The sequence below is a fragment of the Pituophis catenifer genome, unplaced genomic scaffold (assembly GCF_029215685.1).
Source record: "Pituophis catenifer annectens isolate HBS135680 unplaced genomic scaffold, rPitCat1.0.hap2 SCAF_3, whole genome shotgun sequence".
In the NCBI taxonomy this organism is placed as follows: domain Eukaryota; kingdom Metazoa; phylum Chordata; class Lepidosauria; order Squamata; family Colubridae; genus Pituophis; species Pituophis catenifer.
This window is the reverse complement of record NW_027256883.1, coordinates 62,822,464-62,841,225: the sequence shown is the minus strand read 5'-3', so window position 1 is coordinate 62,841,225 and position 18,762 is coordinate 62,822,464. Positions and strand designations below refer to the sequence as shown.

Here is an 18,762-nt window from a genome sequence, read left to right as displayed (position 1 = left end):
TTCAAGGTTGAATGCATAAAACTAGTTTGTTAAAAGGTTGTTTATTAACTAAACATATTTTGATAGGTCACTTATAAAGTGAAAAAGAAAACATCAGTTGAGCTGTTTTGCTAAATAAAGCTCCAGGGTACAATATTCACAGCTTTATTCAATAAAATTACTTTTAAAATAGTAAGTGTGTGATTGGGAAACACTAGCATCATCTGTCAACCAAACTGCAAGAAAGCTAAATAATGAACCATTTACATTATTTTCCTTAGGCTCCAGTAATTTGCAGGCATTGCATCAATATAGCTCTTTTAAAAAAGTATGATGAAAACATGTTCTTTTAAATATAGGGTGTTTTTTTTTAAAAAAAAGTAACTCCTGCAATGAGTTGCAGGCTATTTTGTGCAACTTTGTCTTTTTTTAAAGAAAATTTGAAAAATCATTAGAAAAATTAAATTTATAAAAACATTTAAAAGACTAATTTTAAGGATTACAAAATGACGCTGATTAGTCCACGACTAAGCAATGTAAATCCTGATTGACCGTTCAGCCAAGATTAACTACAAATGCCTGTCTGAATAGAATGAAGCTATTTTGCTAAATAGTAGAAAACCAGGAGTAAGCGGAGGCAGTGAACAAAAAGCTGGGTTGACTGCATTTTAAATAGTCCAAGTCTTGGTAGAAAGAAAACAAAGTGCTGTTATTAGATATACAATCCAAAATCCATTTGCCTAAAAATCTCAAAGCACAGTAAGGAGAAATCAAGGCTTTTCTTTTTAAAATATAATTTTCTTGAAGTTTTTTTTAATAAAGATTGTAAAACTAATACAAACTAAGCTAGAAAAAAAATATAAATAAAAGAAAAATTCAGAAGGTGCAGAAAAAGAACAAAAGGAAAAGAAAAAGTATAAGAGAAAAGAAAAAAGCTAACAAAGGGAATAATAAAGAAGTGGTTTTCAACCTTCATCACACCAAACATAAGCTAATATGCTCTTTCACCCTCTTTTAAAGTTACAAATAAAAAAACCCCTTCTTCCTATACCCTAATTTTTATCTATATGCAATCCAGAAATCATAATCTTTTCTGTCCTGGTTCTGAAAATTTTTTTTATCAGAAATACCAAATGAAATCCTTATTTCTTAATTTGATCCTTAATCAAATAGTCCAACTTTATAGTTCTTCTTTTTGCTTTTCATAATCTTAACCTTTAAATCATTTCAATAGTATCACAGGATTTGATCTCTTATCAATCTTTGGCATTCAAGTGGAGTCTTCAATGGTTTCACCAGCCTACATTGTAAATCCCATAGAGGCGTCCTCCAGGATTTCTTGTCCTATCTGTTCCATGTTCAAATAGTTTTCTTTACATAAAGAGGCATCCTCCAAGATTTCTTATTGATTTGCCAAAATCAAAACACATCTCCAAATGATTTGTTAATTCTGCCATATCAGAAAACCTTGTTGATATATCAAAACAGTTGATATATTCATTTGACAATTGTACAATTAAATTATGGCAGCCTTACCTCATCAGGGCTTGAAGCTTGGTAAGTTCTATTTTCATCACTGAAATCCTGATCTACCTCTGCATATTCTGTTTCTCCAGTCACTCCTGTTCGGGATTCATACACAGGTGTAACATTGTGACACAATGCAATAGCTTTTACTGCTTCATGTATTCGATTGCTGACTGTTTTTCGAACTTTAGGGGCAGAGGACTGCATCTTTCTGGAGGGTGTTGAGCTGGTACTGTTTCCACTAGACTGTGTATGCATCTTTGAAATATAAATATAACATTAAGATAAAACAAAACTATCAATTTCTTTCATTTCATCCTAGAACAACTGGATTATAAAGTTCTGTTTTGTTATTTTTAAATTTTGTGCCAAATGTTCTCTTCTTTAATTATGCATCCTCTTTTAATACCTAAGCTTAACTTTCTATAGGAAATTTACAACCTCAGACCAAAGTTTTCACACAGATGCACACAAATGTTATTCATTCCCTTCTTTTGTGAAGAGAAAGGTTGCGCAAATAAGAAACAAGATAAAACCATATGCTTCCTTATACACGTGGTTTGGGAAAGAACACAATATTTTTACCATGTTTGGACTAATGTGAATACATGCAATAGGTAAGTGAATTGTTTTAAGGTAAAGATAATCTTGGAATAATCTTAATTCCCTTTTTCTTAAGGGAAACTTTTCATGTTACTTTTCCTGATATACGTCATCACCACTTATGAACAACGGGAAGCCAAGTCGCAAAAGACAAGTCAGGCACAGGTGCATTTAGGAGTTATGTTGAAAATCTACAAAAGCTTGTAAGCTTTAAATTGCTCTCAACATTTGCCTTAATATACGTGCCTTATGTATTATGAAAAGTAAAATTATAATCATTCCTTAGAATACGGTTGCAAAAAAAAAATGGCCTTATCAAGAAATATAACTATTTGGGACCCTAGATCTCTTACAAGTGAATGCTTTAAAATTTAGTCCCCTTTTATATTTTGAATGGCAATTAGATTACTAAATAATGTTTGCCTTGTCTAAACTAGGGCCTTTGTTTGAAGTGAGGATTCTTAATATTCTCTGTAAAGCTTGGTGTGATCTTTGATCTAGCAGAAATGGCACACACACATCCTCTACCTTAGGATACTAAGAGGATACACATTCATACAATTTATTAAAAATCAACCCAAGACATCACCAAAAAACATCGTCTCACACAAATAAGAATTGTAGGGAGTACAAACTGCTCTTATAGTACTCACAAAACGGTATATTTAAAAAGCAGGACAATGCATGCTAATGTTGCTGTTGGTACTGTTATAATAAAGAATTATATTGGATTAGCATTGCAAAACAATCTCTGTCATGTCACCGGTATTATAAAAACTAACCTTAGATTTTCTGTAGGGTAACAACATTGAAATCCTGTTTGGCAACAAGCATTTTTTTATTCATATACTGAACACGGAATGAGAATATTTTACCCCTCAAATTACAGTGGAGTCTAATAAAAGGTTTAAGTTTCTGATCAGCTATTGCTTTAAACCTTTGCCTTTGCAATCTACTAACACTGATGCCATTGCAACTACTAATAAATTAAGCAGATTTACTCCTTCTGAATTATGTTATGTTTATTGATGCTTGTGTAATTTAATTTCACACAAATTCCATTAAAGATTATGCCCTCTATCACAAAATGCTTCCAGTGGGGAAATATAATCAGGTTATAATAGATTTGTGTGCTTCAGTAGAGGGGACCTACTTGACTATTGTCATCTTAATAAAACTGAACACATACAAGGTAGAAAAATCAATACCATACAAGAACCACTGTATAACTGGTTGCATTAATAGTTATTGCTTAAGTAAATAAATGCACAACAGTTGCTTTTTGAAGCAACTATTAAGCAGCTATTTAATTTTTATGGAAGATTATTTTCCCCTAATTTATAACAAGTGGCAAAAATGAATTTATTATTGGGGTATTTAATAAAATAATTTACTTAAGAGCAGAAAATTATCTCTCCTTTAAAAATGCTTTACTATTTAGTAAGAATATTGGATTCCGCATCACTCTGTTGTGGTATTCTCACTTAAAGTGCTAGATTTATAACGGGAATGTATTGCATAAATTAAATAGATGTTATACTTCATTCTCCATTAATGCAGTTTCTCTTTGTCTCTTATACTTGCATAGTTTTGTAACTGATATATTGTGATCTAAGAAAGATGGTATATAATATAATATAATATAATATAATATGATATGATATGATATGATATGATATGATATATGATATGATATATGATATGATATGATATATGATATATGATATGATAAGATAAAATAAGATATTCCAGTATATTTTATTATATTAGTGTTAAAATATTTTAAGTGTTAAATCATATTACTAATCATATTACAGCTCAATATAGGCAACTGCTCTTTCACATGTAGATGTGTTGTACAGAATGTGAATGCTAACCCATTTACAATTATTTTTAATAGTTTTGGCTTATTAATATCGTTATATATATATATATATAAGCATGTGCATTGGGCAACATTTGTTGTTTTTTTAATTGTGGAAGCTGAAGTTCAGTAAAATAAGCAGAACAAGAGGTAATGTGTAGTAGACATGATTAAAGTTATTAAAACTTATCATGTAGCTGGTATATTACAATGGTGATGAAAATCATGGACTAAGAGGTCTTTAGTTTAAATATTTTGAAAGTTAATTTAATATTTTGCATAAAACATAGTAGTATCTTAGCTTTTTCCCACACTTACCAGTATTATTATGAGTAAAAGGTAAGAAGCAAGTGCTTTTGTATATATAATCAGCTTTTCCAAATATGCTACTCTTAACATGGAAGTTACACTAGTATATTTAACACATTTGATGTAAGGATTCACAGCAATGATCTATGTGGTGCAATTCAATAAGGGAAAAAACCAAGAAATTTTACTTTATATCCCATACTACATTTATTGTTAAGTGGGCATATATTTATTTGGTATCAGATTCATGGTGAAAATATATTAATATTTTTACAAAAGAGTTTTAAACTTACATATAACTTATTTTAAGAAAAAGATATCTTGAAACAATGTTATTTACTATATTTTGATAAATTGTAGCATGCAATGGACACATAGAATATGAGGATGAAGCAGCTTTTACAATGAATAAGCTCCATCCATACGATATGGTGCATTCTTTTGAGGAAATCTCCTTTGCCCTGCTTCTCTCTATTGCCGTGATGACGAACCTATGGCATGCATGCCACAGGTGGCACACGGAGCCATATCTGTGGGCATGCAAGCATTGTCCTATGTCAGCTCCAGCACGAATGTGTGTGCTGGCCAGCTGATTTTCGGGCCTTCTGGGCCCACCGGAAGTTGGGAAATAGGCTGTTTCTGGCCTCCGGAGGACTTCGGGGGGGGGGGGTGAGGGAGGCTGTTTTCGCCTTTCCCAGGCTCCTAGAAAGCCTCTAGAGCCTGGGGAGAGCGAAAAACGGGCCTTCCGGTCCCACCAGAAATGGGACATTTCCAGCCTCCGAAGGGGTGGGGAAGGCCATTTTTGCCCTCCCCAGGCTCCTAGAAAGGCTAGGAGCCTCTCCCCAGGCTCCTCTGGAGCCTGGGAAGAGCGAAAAATGGACCTACTGGGTCCACGTGTGCCAAAAGCGGGGGGAAAAGTGGGGTGGGTGGTTCATGTGTGCATGCATGGGGGGAGGGCTGGGCACGGGGGGCATTGAATTATGGCTATCAGCACATGTGTGTGACCCCCCCTGCACTCACCCTGCTTTTGGCACACGGTGGCAAAAAGGTTAGCCATCACTGCTCTATTGCTTGGTTTCTATCTTGTCCAGGCAAACAGCAGACATTTAAATGACACAAGTGCAGGGCTTAGTGAACATTTCATGCCACTCAGAGGCAAAAACGTACTGTATGCTCCAGAGGCAAAGTTGACTTTATCAATTCCATTTGATGACTTTTGATTAACAGCATATGAGTTCAGATTGACAAAAAATGTGATGAGGCACAAATACATGCGCTGTCGCCACTGGTTGTTTAACCAAGAGGCATAGCCTCTTTTCAGATCTTTATAGTGAAAACAAACAAAATGGCTTTGTAATTCTTATGCAGTTGTATTCTGTCTGAGGGAACTTTGTTATTGTTTTATTGTTTAACTATTCAAATCTGAAGCTGAAATTTTATCTACGAGAACTAATACATGTTAAATCTTTCATATAGGTAGATTTGAAATATTTTTCATCATGTAATCAAAAGTATAATTTACAAAATAAATATCAACTGCACTATTATATTACAGTACAAGGTAGTCCTTGACTTGCAACTAGGTGCGACCAGAATTTTCATTGTTAGGTAAGGCGGTTGTTAAGTGACTTGTGCCAATTTTGTTGCATTTGTTAAGTGAATCACATGGTCCTTAAGCGAATCTGGCTTCCCTGAATAACTCTGCTTGTCAGAAGCCATCTGGGAAGGTCACATGTGCCCTGAATGCTGCAGTTGCCATAAATACATGGCAGTTGCCAAGCACCTGAATTTTGTATTATGACAGTTGTAAGGGCAAGAATGGTTGTAAGTCACTTTTTTCAATGCCACTGCAACTTCAAATGGTTGCTAAACAAATTTGTAAGTTGAGGACTACCTGTACTCTAGCTTTTTAGGTATTGGATTTTATTAACAAAATAACTTATAGTAAGGAAAGTAAGAATAAAAACTAAATACCTGGGAATATGAATTGATAATATGATTTTGAATTTCATCCATTGTGTCTGTTCCATATGAAACAGTACCTAGGTGGAGGCGCTTAAATATCATCTCATTCTGGGTCAGTGTACCTGCAGTACAAACATTGAATACATGCAACTATAAGTATGATGATGAAAATATTATTCATCTTGTAAGTTATAATAAATTCATTTGACCTACTTTATATTTAAGATATACTGCATAATCCAAATATATACACAATTGTAGAAGTACAGTCATCTTTGGAATATAGAATTAAGTGCTAGCATTCTCAAGGGGGTTACACTAAAGAGCAAAGATTTCTAATGGTCTGTACATTTCTGACCATATATACTGTATTAATATAGCACAGAACTCTTTTGGGCTAGTAGGAAAGTTCTGAAAGTAGATCCTGGAGTTCTCCCCAAATAGTTGCCATAATGGGTATAACTAGTCATAAAACACTCACTTATTAGCACACAGGAATGAATATAAGGTTAATCCCACACAGGGTGTTTTCTTCCTACTAATCCAGCATGCCCCTTTCCCCGCTTTGCATATAAGCATACATCGAAATAATGAATACTTAAACCCAGAAGCATTTTTTAAAATAAAGATGATTGCAGAGCTACTAATTTTGCTTTCTAGAATGCCACAGGAATAATATACAACTTGACAACTATTGATAACACATGCTAGAAGAAAATTACTTTAACAACCAATTTGGCTATTGCCCATTAACCCTGAATTTCCAGAAGTGAAACAGCTTTTCATATCTTTACTTCATTTGTGGTGGTCATGTGATCAGTTGATACTCTTTTGGCATGAAATTGGTGAGATAAGCATCAATACTAAATAAAGAATTGAATGCTTCCCAGCAATGTGATTACTGTACTTATTCATGGAATCAAACCTCAAGCTTAAAAACAAGGAACCTATTAATCATAGCAGTTAAAAAAAGAATTGCCTAACATTGTAGATAATTTTAAAATTGAGAGGTGGGCTAACAAGGCATGTTCATGCCATGTTAGAAAATATCATAGTGTTAAATGAAGCACCAGAGCCAGGAATCACAATTCTATCAGTATGGCTGGACTTTGTATTTTATCTTAATTGCAAAATATATTCTATTTGCAACTTTTCCAAAAATGATAAATATGAATGTTTATGTGTAATAGTTTTTATTTATTATTTTTTATGCATCTTTGATTTATGTTACTTGATAGTGTTTGTGAATCACAGTTCAATAACAAAAGGAAAAACTCCCCTCTGAATTCCATTAAATAAAATTACACAAATGACATGAACCAACATCAACAATGCCCAAATGCCAATTACATAATTATGCATATGAATGCTGACATAAATATATAAAATATTTCTATTGCATAATTTTAATTATATAAATTAAATTATATAATTAAATTATATAAATTATATGAAATGCACATAACACATCTTGTTCTGGTTTGGAAACCTTCATCTTTTTTTCAGTTTAATTGACAATTTATACAGAAGGAAGTAGAACAGCTTTACTTTGTTCATTGTATTTGTATTGTAGTCCTCTTCCGCAAGATAGTACTAATATTTTATTGAACGGATTTGCAGTAATTGAAATGTTAAGGAACTCAGTTTTAATGACTAGTATGTAACATGATAGGATATGACATGATGGCAAGCATTCCTTCTATCAAGGAAGGGCCTCTAACAGAAGCTTCCATGCCACTCTATATATTCTTTTTAAAAATAGGATGTATATTTTTGTTTATGCATGCTTTTGCGACTCATTTCTAATCTTTCAATACTGTCAATATTAATAATGTCAGGTGAATATTATTAAGAATTGCTAAAAACATAACAAAAAAATATTTTGTTATGAACTGTATTTCTTTAGAAAAAAATGGACTATCACTTGAAGAAACATTTAAAAAAAAAACCATGTGGTAAAGCAGATAAGCATGCTACCTCTAGCAGGCAACTGAAAATTATAACTACTTCCCATTTCCACAAATTTAGCCCGTTAATTGGTGCCAAACCTTGAATTTCAGAATCAACACAAATAGTATGCTTTTAGTATTACTTCCGATCTGTAAGAAACTATAGGGTGTCAGTCAAGGAGTGACATTATGTTCACCACTGTCAACAGTGACATCCTTGATTCCAAGAAAGCTTTAATTGAAGAGTGGATGATATAGGGTGTGATGATAAGGCAGACTCAAGAAGTCATCAATGGACAGATTCATTTGTTAATTCAGTCAAGCAAGTTTATATACATAATAATTAAGACTCAAAAAAGGGTAAAGCCTATTTTTTTGGACAATGGGGATATTAAAATTACTCTCATTTTACCACACCCCAGAATATATTATCTTTATAGTCGCCATACTATTTTTAGATGTGTGAACTTATTATCATTAAATAGACCTGTTCTATTTATATCCAACCTCCTTAGAAAGCATAAACGATGTCTAAATGGTGTTAAATGATGATTTAAACAGGGATATGCGGATTTCAGAACTGAAAAAAAGATTACAGGTTAAAAACATGGATTTGGAATTGTGCTTGAATTGTACTTTTTAGAAACAATTTCTCAGCAGAACAAACTAACATTTAAAACAATATTTAAAATCAAAGTAGGACTTTATATTAAATCAAAGGGGAAATATTATTATTTTAGGGTTGCAGAAGGCAAAAACACCATCCATTGGCGGTGACTGATGGCTCACACACCACTTTTTTTTTTATTTTTGGCAAACCTAGACATTTTCCAAGGTCAGCTCCTATTCCAAAGTTCCAATGGATATCTTCCTGATGTAACAGTTCCAACATCTGTTTTGCTTGGGGTTTTTACTCTATTAAATTGGGCATAATTATTCCTGTGTTTGGGTAGAAATACATCATGCTTAAAGAAAGAAGCATCAATGGGCTGATCAGATTGAGTATAGTAATATTATTTAATTTCACATAAAATAATGATACTCACTGAAAAGGACTATTAAGGAAAAGCCAAACTATATAGATATCTAAAAGTACAGTCCAACACAATTGCCTAATCTAGTTTTCCTTACTCTAAGGCAAACATTGTGTTTTTTGTCTAATGGATGTGTCAACTGAGCTAACTCTGCTTGAGTCTTTTTTAAAAAAAATATCAGTTGTTATTCAGTAGCTAAGTTGTGTCCAACTCTTCACAACCCCATGGACCATAGCATGCCATCTTCCACTGTCTCCCAGAGTTTGCCCAAATTCATGTTCATTGTGTCAATAACACAATATGTTGGGCCAAAGTATTTGAGCTTCGGCTTCAGAATTTGTCCTTCCATGAACAGTCAGGATTGATTTCCAGTCAGGAAAACCATCAGTGCCAAGTACGAATTGTCTTAACTCAAGAATTTTTTCCATTCTCTTCCTATCATAAATGTTAATATATTTGAGAATGAATTTATTCAATGTCTGTTGTGCTTTAGGAAAAATAGTATAAATTTTGAAAAGAAAAATATTTCTTATGTTTATGCTTCAAAGAGCAAGGCAAGTACCAACCCACACAGTATTTCTTCTGGTTGGATTGCAGAAACAACCAGATGAAATGGAACAGCTGCAATAGGGAAGGAAGAATATATGTCATAACTACTTGAAAATAAAAGTTACAAATAAGTATTTATTTTTCTTCATCTCCATGCAATTATATATATTAGAATAGTCAGGCACTATAAAAATGCACTTTTTATTATTATGAAAATGCTTTTACTAAGCCAAGGTTTACCATATTTCAGTCTTCATCTGATTCATTAATGATTAATAAATTCTTATATAAAGAATTTCATTTTTCTGCTATTTGTCCATACACTGAAATATCCTGAATTTAAGACAGTTATGGGTTATAATTGAGACACTATGAAAATTTGACTTGGATTTTGATAATAATGAAAATAGTTTGTTAAAATAAAAACATCTATTATGGAATATCTGATTCTACTGCTTCTATTTTTTTATCACAGAATTTGTAGGAGTTGTGTTCCATCTCCTTTTGCATGTGTTAAGTATCTGGTCAAAACAGGTCAATAAAAGCTGGGGAAATATGAATCTGGTATCTGGCATCTCAGTGACAGAAAAAAAAAGAAAAAATGTGTGTTGCAAAGTCAGAATGTGAAACTCTGGTCTTTTTTTTTTTTAACCAATGTCCCCTGCAGTCAGGTGATTTGCATAATAAATTGCAATGCACATTTTGCCATTTACCAATCTTGCCTCCTATGGATGACTATGGCTGGAGATCCAAACAGATGTGTAGGACTGTGGTTGCTTATATTTCATTTATTTATGAATTCAGGACTGTCCCCAGACTGAAGTAAACCTGTAGCAGTAGTACTGGGGTTAATCACATTAAGCAGTATAGAATCTTGTAGTATGTTTCAACAGACAAAGGAAATACTATTCCACTCCTATATAGACAGTCCTTGATTTATAGCCATTAGTTTAATGACTGTTCAAACTTAGAATGACACTGAAAAAGTGATCTACAACAGGTTCTTGCACTTAGGACTGTCATGGTGTCCTTGCAATCATATTATCAAAATTCAGGTGCTTGGCAACTGGCATGGATTTATGACAGTTGCAACATCCTGGGTCACATGATCACCATTAACAACCTTCCTAGTGGGCTTCTAAGAAGCAAAGACAATGGGGAAAGCCAGATTCGCTTAACAACTATGTGATTTGTTTAACAACAGCAGTGAAATGTTTAATGACTGTTTAATGAAAAAGGTCATAAAATCAGGTGAGACCCACTTTACAATTGCATTGCTTGGTGATAGAAGTTCAGTTGCAATTGTGGTCATAAATTGAGGATTACCTGTAAAAGGATACAATCTGAAAAATGTAGAAGGGTGAACAAAAGGAAATATTTCTGATACATATACTGTTCTGTAACGGACCCATTTCACTTATGAAAAGGTAATAAGATCAAGAAAAGATTTTTTCCTCCAATATGCAACATAGCTTGAGGGCTACTCAAAATTTCTACTACCGGTTTGCAAGAACCGGGGAGAACCGGTAGCAACCCACCACTGATTGAGAGTCACTAGGAGTGTGATAGCCTATAAATGGTTTAATCCATCCAACCAACCAACCAACCTCTTCAAACAAATTTCACCAACAGATGTGAATGCCAAACATTTCTTGGTGGCAGGTTGGAAGACAGAAATTAAGGATATGCAAAATAAATTTGAAATGTTATTTGAGCCTGAAACATAACATTTCAAGTTTGAAATAGTACTTTTGGTTTCAAAATGGGTTATTCCAACCATCAGGAGCCAACTGAAGCTCAGAATTGCACCTGAAATAGAGCTGCTTCAAGCATTTCCAGAATGATTGGGACAACCCATTTCAGACTTGAGCCAGTTATTTTGAGCAGAAAATGTTTCTGCATTTGAAGCATTTTGCCTACTGCTAGCAGTGATAAATTTAGTTGGTAAAAGGAACCAAAATAAATCAGACAATAGGAGTCTTTTGTTAGATAAATCAACTAATAAAATATAGTCACCTGTGAAGAAAAACTCCTCAGAATAACTTCTCAACATTGTTCCTGTAGTGACAAAAATGGACCTATGATATCTTGTCCCTTTGAGGCAAATGTATGTAGATTTTCTCAACATAGAGGAAAAGCTATAAACCCCAGCTTGTAGACTCCAGAACAGAGCTCTTTTATCACATATGTTTGGATAAAATAGTTATAATTTAATTTTCTGTATCATTTTAAAAATGGTTTTGGGAATTTTACTGATGTTTTAATTTTGTTTATGATAAGTAGTGAATTCCAGAAACTTTAATAAGAAAGATTTCTAAAATGCTATTTATTAAACATGTTCTCTATAGCATTAAATTTTTTTGTCCACAATTGTATCATTAAACACAGGAGAAAAAATATAGAGATGTTAGAGGACATGGACCTGATGAAAGTAAGATAGGACGGAATTGTAAATAGGAAGAGACTAGAAAATGTAAATTCTCTCTCAAATCCATGGTCAGTATACTAAAAAAAGGTTAAGGGTTTTTTGTGGCGAATCTGTACAACAAGGTAAAATATTTCAAGAATGTTTCCTTGAGATTTTTATGATCTGATGAGGAAATCTAGTAGTCTAAAATTAGGCCTGAAATTTGCTCTGTCTAATTTAAATGGTAGTATTGACTTGGCTTTTTATCTGATTAGGACAACTTTCAAGCTCTGAAGGTGGTCTCAGTAATTTGTAGTGAAAATGAAGAAAAATGAAGTTTCTTGCAAAGTGCATCAGCCACTACATTTGATTATTCCATTTGTGGAAATAAAAGCACTCATCCAATTCATAGAAAGAAACATCACTTTAATGGCATCCAGATGAAGAATGAAATATGTATAGGAATCTTTAATAAATATTTGTAAGGGATTTAAATGAGTCCTAGGGGATTCCCATGCATCATTTCAGTGTATCAATGTGGAAGAATTGCATTTTAAGAAGGGCCAGCAGATCTTGGTCCTAACATGCTTCTCTTTAATTGAATAAGTTTGGGACTTGAAGCAATACTTACAAAATAGATCCTCATGTGGCCATACTGCTGAAATTGATAAATCCATTTTCATATGGCCTTAGATACCTCATGAAATAAGAAATTATGGAAGATAGTTATCAGGAAAAGAGTCTTGCAAGGGACTAGAATTTCAAGTTTAAGTCTAATACTGAATCTTCCTCAGAAGATGTTCTTCCACATTTTACATATGTTACATGTAAATATATTTTACATACATTTACTTCTTCCCAGCTCCCTGGAGGAAGTATGATGAAGAATATGAGAACATGCTATATACAACATTATCCATTATTAAAGGAAGATGAGCAAGGTAAAGGGACTGATGATGTTTGCGCCAGAAGCCATGCCAGAGTTCATAAAAAATATAGTTTAACATAAATGAAGAAACCTGGCACTGATGTAGATAATAAGCTAAAGAAATTATGGTAAACATTTATTTATTTTAAAAAATAAGAAATATATTTAAAAATTTCTGAGTTGTCCTTAGCCCAAGAATGAACACTATACAATAGTGACAGCTCCTGACAGTTAGATCAATTAACCAGTGGAACAACTTACCTCCATAAGTTGTGAATTCTCCATCACTGGAAGTTTTTAAGAAGAGATTGGACAACCATTTGTCTGAAATTGTACAGGATTTCCTGCCTGAGCAAGGGGTTGGACTAGAAGACCTCCAAGGTCCCTTCCAACTCTGTTATTCTAAGATAGCAATAGTTTGGAACTCTAAAATTAGGGTGCAATTTTAGAAAACTGAACAAAAACTGAGAACTTGGTGTAGTGGTTAGGGTACCATTTTAAAAACCAGGAGACCTTGAGTTCTAGTCCTGCCTTAGCCATGAAAGCTAGGTGGGTGATTTGGGGCCAACCACTCTCTCTCACCTCACAGGATTGTTGTGAAGAAAATAGGAGGAAGGAATATTAAGTATTTTTGTTGCCTTGAGTTACTTATAAAATAATAAAGGTGAAATAAAAATCTAATAAATATATAAATACATACATACTACAGTTAGATCTCTTCTGGAAGAGTTTTACAATTGACAAAGAGACTTTACCCAGATTCCCACTTATTTCGTATGCATAAATGGAAGAAGTTGATATCCCAAAATATGGATAATTATAAGAAAATATACTTGGATATCCAAAATACTAAGCTTACCATCTGCATTAATTTCATGAAAGGACGTTCCTATTTTTGCCATGCAATGCTTGACATATGTTAACTGTAGATAAATTTTAAACACAAACCTCCAGTGTTAACACATTATTTCTTATTACAGGGCTTCCCCAGTAGATTATGAATTCCATTACTCTATGCATCTGTTCAACTATTACATGTGTTAAGTATCTCATTTGGTCCACACAGCCGCTAAAATGTTAATTACAGCACTCAAATGCGCGCATATGCATTAGTAAATAACTGTGCTTGGAAGATGGTTTTTATTTGTTATAATTGAATACTATGGTTGCTGTCAGGAAGGGCAGGGAAGTTGGAGTATCACACTCTAGATGTCAAAAACATTAAATAAATATTGCCAAGTATCTTTGTTTTTTTTCTTTGTTGTAGGAACTTTCATGCCCTAGAGAGACTGAAATGTCATGCTCAGCTGCCCTTGGAAAACACTGGAAACAGCATTCCCCCAATAATGGATGACGCCTTTCTGTCAAACTTATATGTGATTCAAGTCCAAACAACCTGGCACTTTGGGTAATGGATGCTATAATTAAAATGTGAGTCCTAAAGAACCTGTTGTTTTAGTGGGTGTTTTTAGTAATGGCTTTGTTCTACATGAAGATAAAAACTCTCTAACAAAGGAATTAATGTATTGCTTTAATAGGCTGCACCCTGAGTTAAGTTTTAAAATTTATGAGTTCTCTGCAGCATTGTTCTTTAAACAATGGTATTGTCAAATGCAGCCAGTGAGAAGATTAAAGTTCTCCCAGCAGATTAAGTACAAATTATCTGTCCTCCTGTTTAAGCATCATTTGTTCATTTATCACATAACGTCTAGTATTTCTGGTCAGTGTCAATATGCTCTGCATCCTTGCGGTTAACAGATGTCTTCTCTTGTCGAATGAATTACTTTATGTTTCACGCACTGGTGGCCGCAGATGTGTCACTATAGCAACATCATTAATTTCAGATCTTACCGGAAACATGCACTCCAATCAAACCTAATTATACCACATTGCTTTCTTGTCCCACAATAAGGAAACTATAATGCAATCATTGGGATACTTCATTTTCTATTCTGCTGTGGCAAATGAGAGAGCCACAGTGATGGACGCTTCTTGTCAAAAAGCTTATTGATGAAGCACAAACCCAATTTACAATCATACAAAGGACTACCTTGCAATTATGTTAGTAACGTAATGCACTTTAGACTTTACAAATAATTCTTAATCATTTCAAAAGAAACTAGAGCCACAGTAAGATATTTGTAAGCTTTTACTTTATTCTTTTTAAAATTTTCAATATAGGAAAGCCCCTACATGGTATGTGACAAGAACATATAAACCTATCAAGAGACCATTCATAGAAATGGCTGAAAGAATCATAGCTTTTGAAATTAAGCAACCAGGTTTTAATGGGGAAATTAGATATGTTATGGCATAATTCAAGTACCTTTGAAACTATGTGGAAATACTAATGGATCCAATACTTAATGATATCCATTGCAACTTTTGTCTCTCCTATTTTATTTTTACCAGTTTAGATATAAAATACAAAATTAACAGCCTTGGAAATTTTGGCTTAAAATCCTACACATTACTTTCATTTTGAGCACAGTCCTTTAATTTGCACACATACTGCAGTTTTCCATTTACAGAGACATTTTGGTTAGTAAAATTCCATATTGTGTTTTTTCCCAGTTAATCACCTAAATATACCAAAAACAGTAGTGTTAAAAGGAACTAATTTGACAATTAGATTGAAGCACCTAATCAAGGTATACTGGTTAATATACACTGACAACTAGTAATTTCTGAATAAAGTTCATCCATAAAATATATTTCCAAGATGTACCTGTTTTATCTGTCAATAGATATACAAGGCGTCCCAATTCTTCAGGTATGGTACTTGTCCTGACAACTGTTCCAGGTATATTATCATCCTTCATAATCATCCAACCATATGCTGCTTTGCCCATATCTAGATTTACACGTAAACTGGAAAGAAAACAGACTCTCCTGAATTTAACAACTTTAATTTGAATATTAAAAAAAAAAAAAAAAGGAAATAGTGCAATTAAATCTGCAATTTTATTTATATAAATAAAGAATATACATGTTCTTAGATCCTGGAACTTCATCACTAGGAATGACTATAAACCACAAGCCGTGCTTTAATTTTTTTCTTTGAAATCAGCAATATTATGCATACCTATTCTATCCTTTATTGTAAGTATGCCATCTCATAATTAATTCAATTTAGTATTTATATTTGGCACCTTAATAGTAAACTTCTGTAATGGCATATTATTCTCTTATGGTAAAGTCATAAGTTGTCACAGGAAAAACGCTCACTGTGAGCACTTTATCTTTTAAATTCAGAACTGAATTCTTCTTTAATATGGTTGCAAAATAGTACTTCCCAACTCCCAAACCTGAAGCAGGTCTAAAAGAATACCATGGCTGATAATACAGAATTCTGCTGAGAGATCGAGGAAGGCTAATATGGATGCATGACCCTCATCTTCAGGTCATGCACTCTACGAGTCAGCCACAAAGTTAGCCTGTTTTCTCAGTTCTGTAATCTGGCCTGAAACGTGACTGAAAAGGGTTCATATAATCCATTTTAACCAGGGCCTGGAACTGAGTACCTACCACTTTCTCAGTAATCAACTCTAAAATGGAAAGGTTGGAGACTGAACAAAGGCTGTCCAACATGGTCAAGTCCAAGGATAGCCTCATGAGGAATGGGCATATCACTGTGTACTTCAAGGCAGGTAACACCACTCACTCCCACAATGAGGCATTAAGCATTGTTCCAACCCAACTGCATGCCACTTCCCAGGAAGCCTGATCAACCAGAAAAGTCATAGGTCCAGAACATAGGTGGCAAAACACATAGCCCCAAGGATCTTGTTTATTTTCTCAGGAGTAATTGGCTCAAACGCTTCCCAGATAACCTCTATAGGGGTTACCCAATCAACATTCAACTTGAGCAACTTTGACAGACACAAGAATATTCTTTAAAGCAGCCTTGCAAGGCTGCCTTGTCCTCTCCTTACCCAGAAGGGGCCTGGGCACTAAATGGGATGCCAGCTGGCTGTCTGCAGACAGAATATGAGTAGAGTAGTGAAGTTGCTTCATTGTTTGCACAGGATGTTTGTCACATCTCATTCCATTCCAACTAAAGTTTCAACCAGACTGTGCCCCAGAGATTTTAGAAAAACTTCAAATTCCTTCTGATATTCAATTGAGTTCACCAGCAACCCAGGGAGGCTAATCAAAGAAGCCTCACTTTCTTGCAATGGATGGTGTTAATATAACCTGAGCCCAGATCACATTGCTAAAAGACTAGATTTAATAAGTGATCTCCATTGTGGGCTGAGTATTCAAGAAGTTGGCTTACGTCCATGGTTGTTATGCTGGTCATAAACTTCTAAGCCATCACTAACGGTGGGCCCAGACAAGTCAAGTTGAAGTCCCCCAGGACTAATAGCCTGGGGAACTCCAGTGCAAATTTAGCCACACAGTTGAGAAACCTTGGGCAGGATGCCACTACACTGCAAAGAGAAAGATAAATAAACAACAGTCCTAACTGATTTATATGGCTCAATCTCACAGAGGATCTCACACTTTTCAATATCTTCTACAGCTCTTTTAAAGGCTACCTAAGACTCCAGGATTAGAAAAGCCACTTTCCACAGGGATCTGCTGTGGATTTGTGGTTACACAAATTTGTGGATTTGTTCTATACCTGTAACCTGGAGGGTACATTTCTAAGAGGGGATCCTCCCCCATGTCCAACTAGGTTTTGGTGTTGCAAGCAAGATCATCCCTCTCCTCCACGATCAAGTAATGGATGAGGGAAGTTTATTGCAGGCCAACCTAGCATTGGTAGGAATAGTTGGAGTTTAGAGCTGCAAAGCTATTAGAACAGGTCTTGGAGTTGGCAGAGATCCAGAACATGGTTTTGTTTCAAATAACAAATCTACCTTTCTAGAGTGGCCTACCCAATATTTAATCGAGACATTTCTGATAATATGGTGATTTGGTGTACTCAATCTGGTGCATGTCTTCGGTATCAATTTGCAAGTTGTAAGTAATCTTTGACTTTGCTCTGTCCTTGAGTGCTCATGTTGACATAGTGGGGAAAAGAAGTTATGACTTGAAGATGAGTTACCAACTATGTCCTTTATTGCTACCAATATATTGATTACTTATTGATTTATATGAGATTGTACTCAATCACAGTACAGAAAGTCATAGATATTAATATATTTGGACAAAAGTCTCCCTTTAAGTCTTTACTTCAAAACTTCTCTTCCAAATAATGTTTTCTATGAAGCTTTTATTATATAATCCCAGAATCCCTATAATTTACTGCACTGAAGCTGAAATATACATAACTGAAAATCAATCTCTTTCTACCTATATTCTTCTTAAATCTTCAAATCTCTTCTGATGCTTTGGAAAGGAACTGAATGGAGAAAACCATCCAGACATCTCTAAATACAGACCTATTGAAATTTCAGGTAACAAAAGCAATCATTAAGAATTTCAGGCATTATCCTTATGTCTCCATAGTTAAATAGTGTATATATTTTATACACTGGGAGTAATCAACTGAAAGGAAAGTATATGTAATGCAAACCACTGTTTCTTAAGATTCATTCTGCAAAACAACAATGTCGTTCACACAAATAGGTGGTCTTATGTGAACTGTTCCCAAGATCTAAAAGATAAGTTTGGGGTGGTAGAGGGTTTATAAATTCAAT

The 18,762-nt window shown here is 34.1% G+C and overlaps 1 protein-coding gene across 3 annotated transcripts in view; it reads right to left on the bottom strand.

Moving 5' to 3' along the window:
• Nucleotides 1-18,762, bottom strand: part of ATP9B (ATPase phospholipid transporting 9B (putative)) — a 150,954-nt gene that overhangs the window by 42,096 nt on the left and 90,096 nt on the right. For all 3 annotated transcript variants that reach the window (XM_070940655.1, XM_070940653.1, XM_070940654.1), the window contains exons 13-15: nucleotides 15,843-15,985; nucleotides 6,257-6,369; nucleotides 1,516-1,764 (exon numbers count right to left, since the gene is read on the bottom strand). In XM_070940655.1, coding sequence (XP_070796756.1) covers nucleotides 1,516-1,764; nucleotides 6,257-6,369; nucleotides 15,843-15,985 — 505 coding nt within the window. The remainder of the gene's footprint in view (nucleotides 1-1,515; nucleotides 1,765-6,256; nucleotides 6,370-15,842; nucleotides 15,986-18,762) is intronic.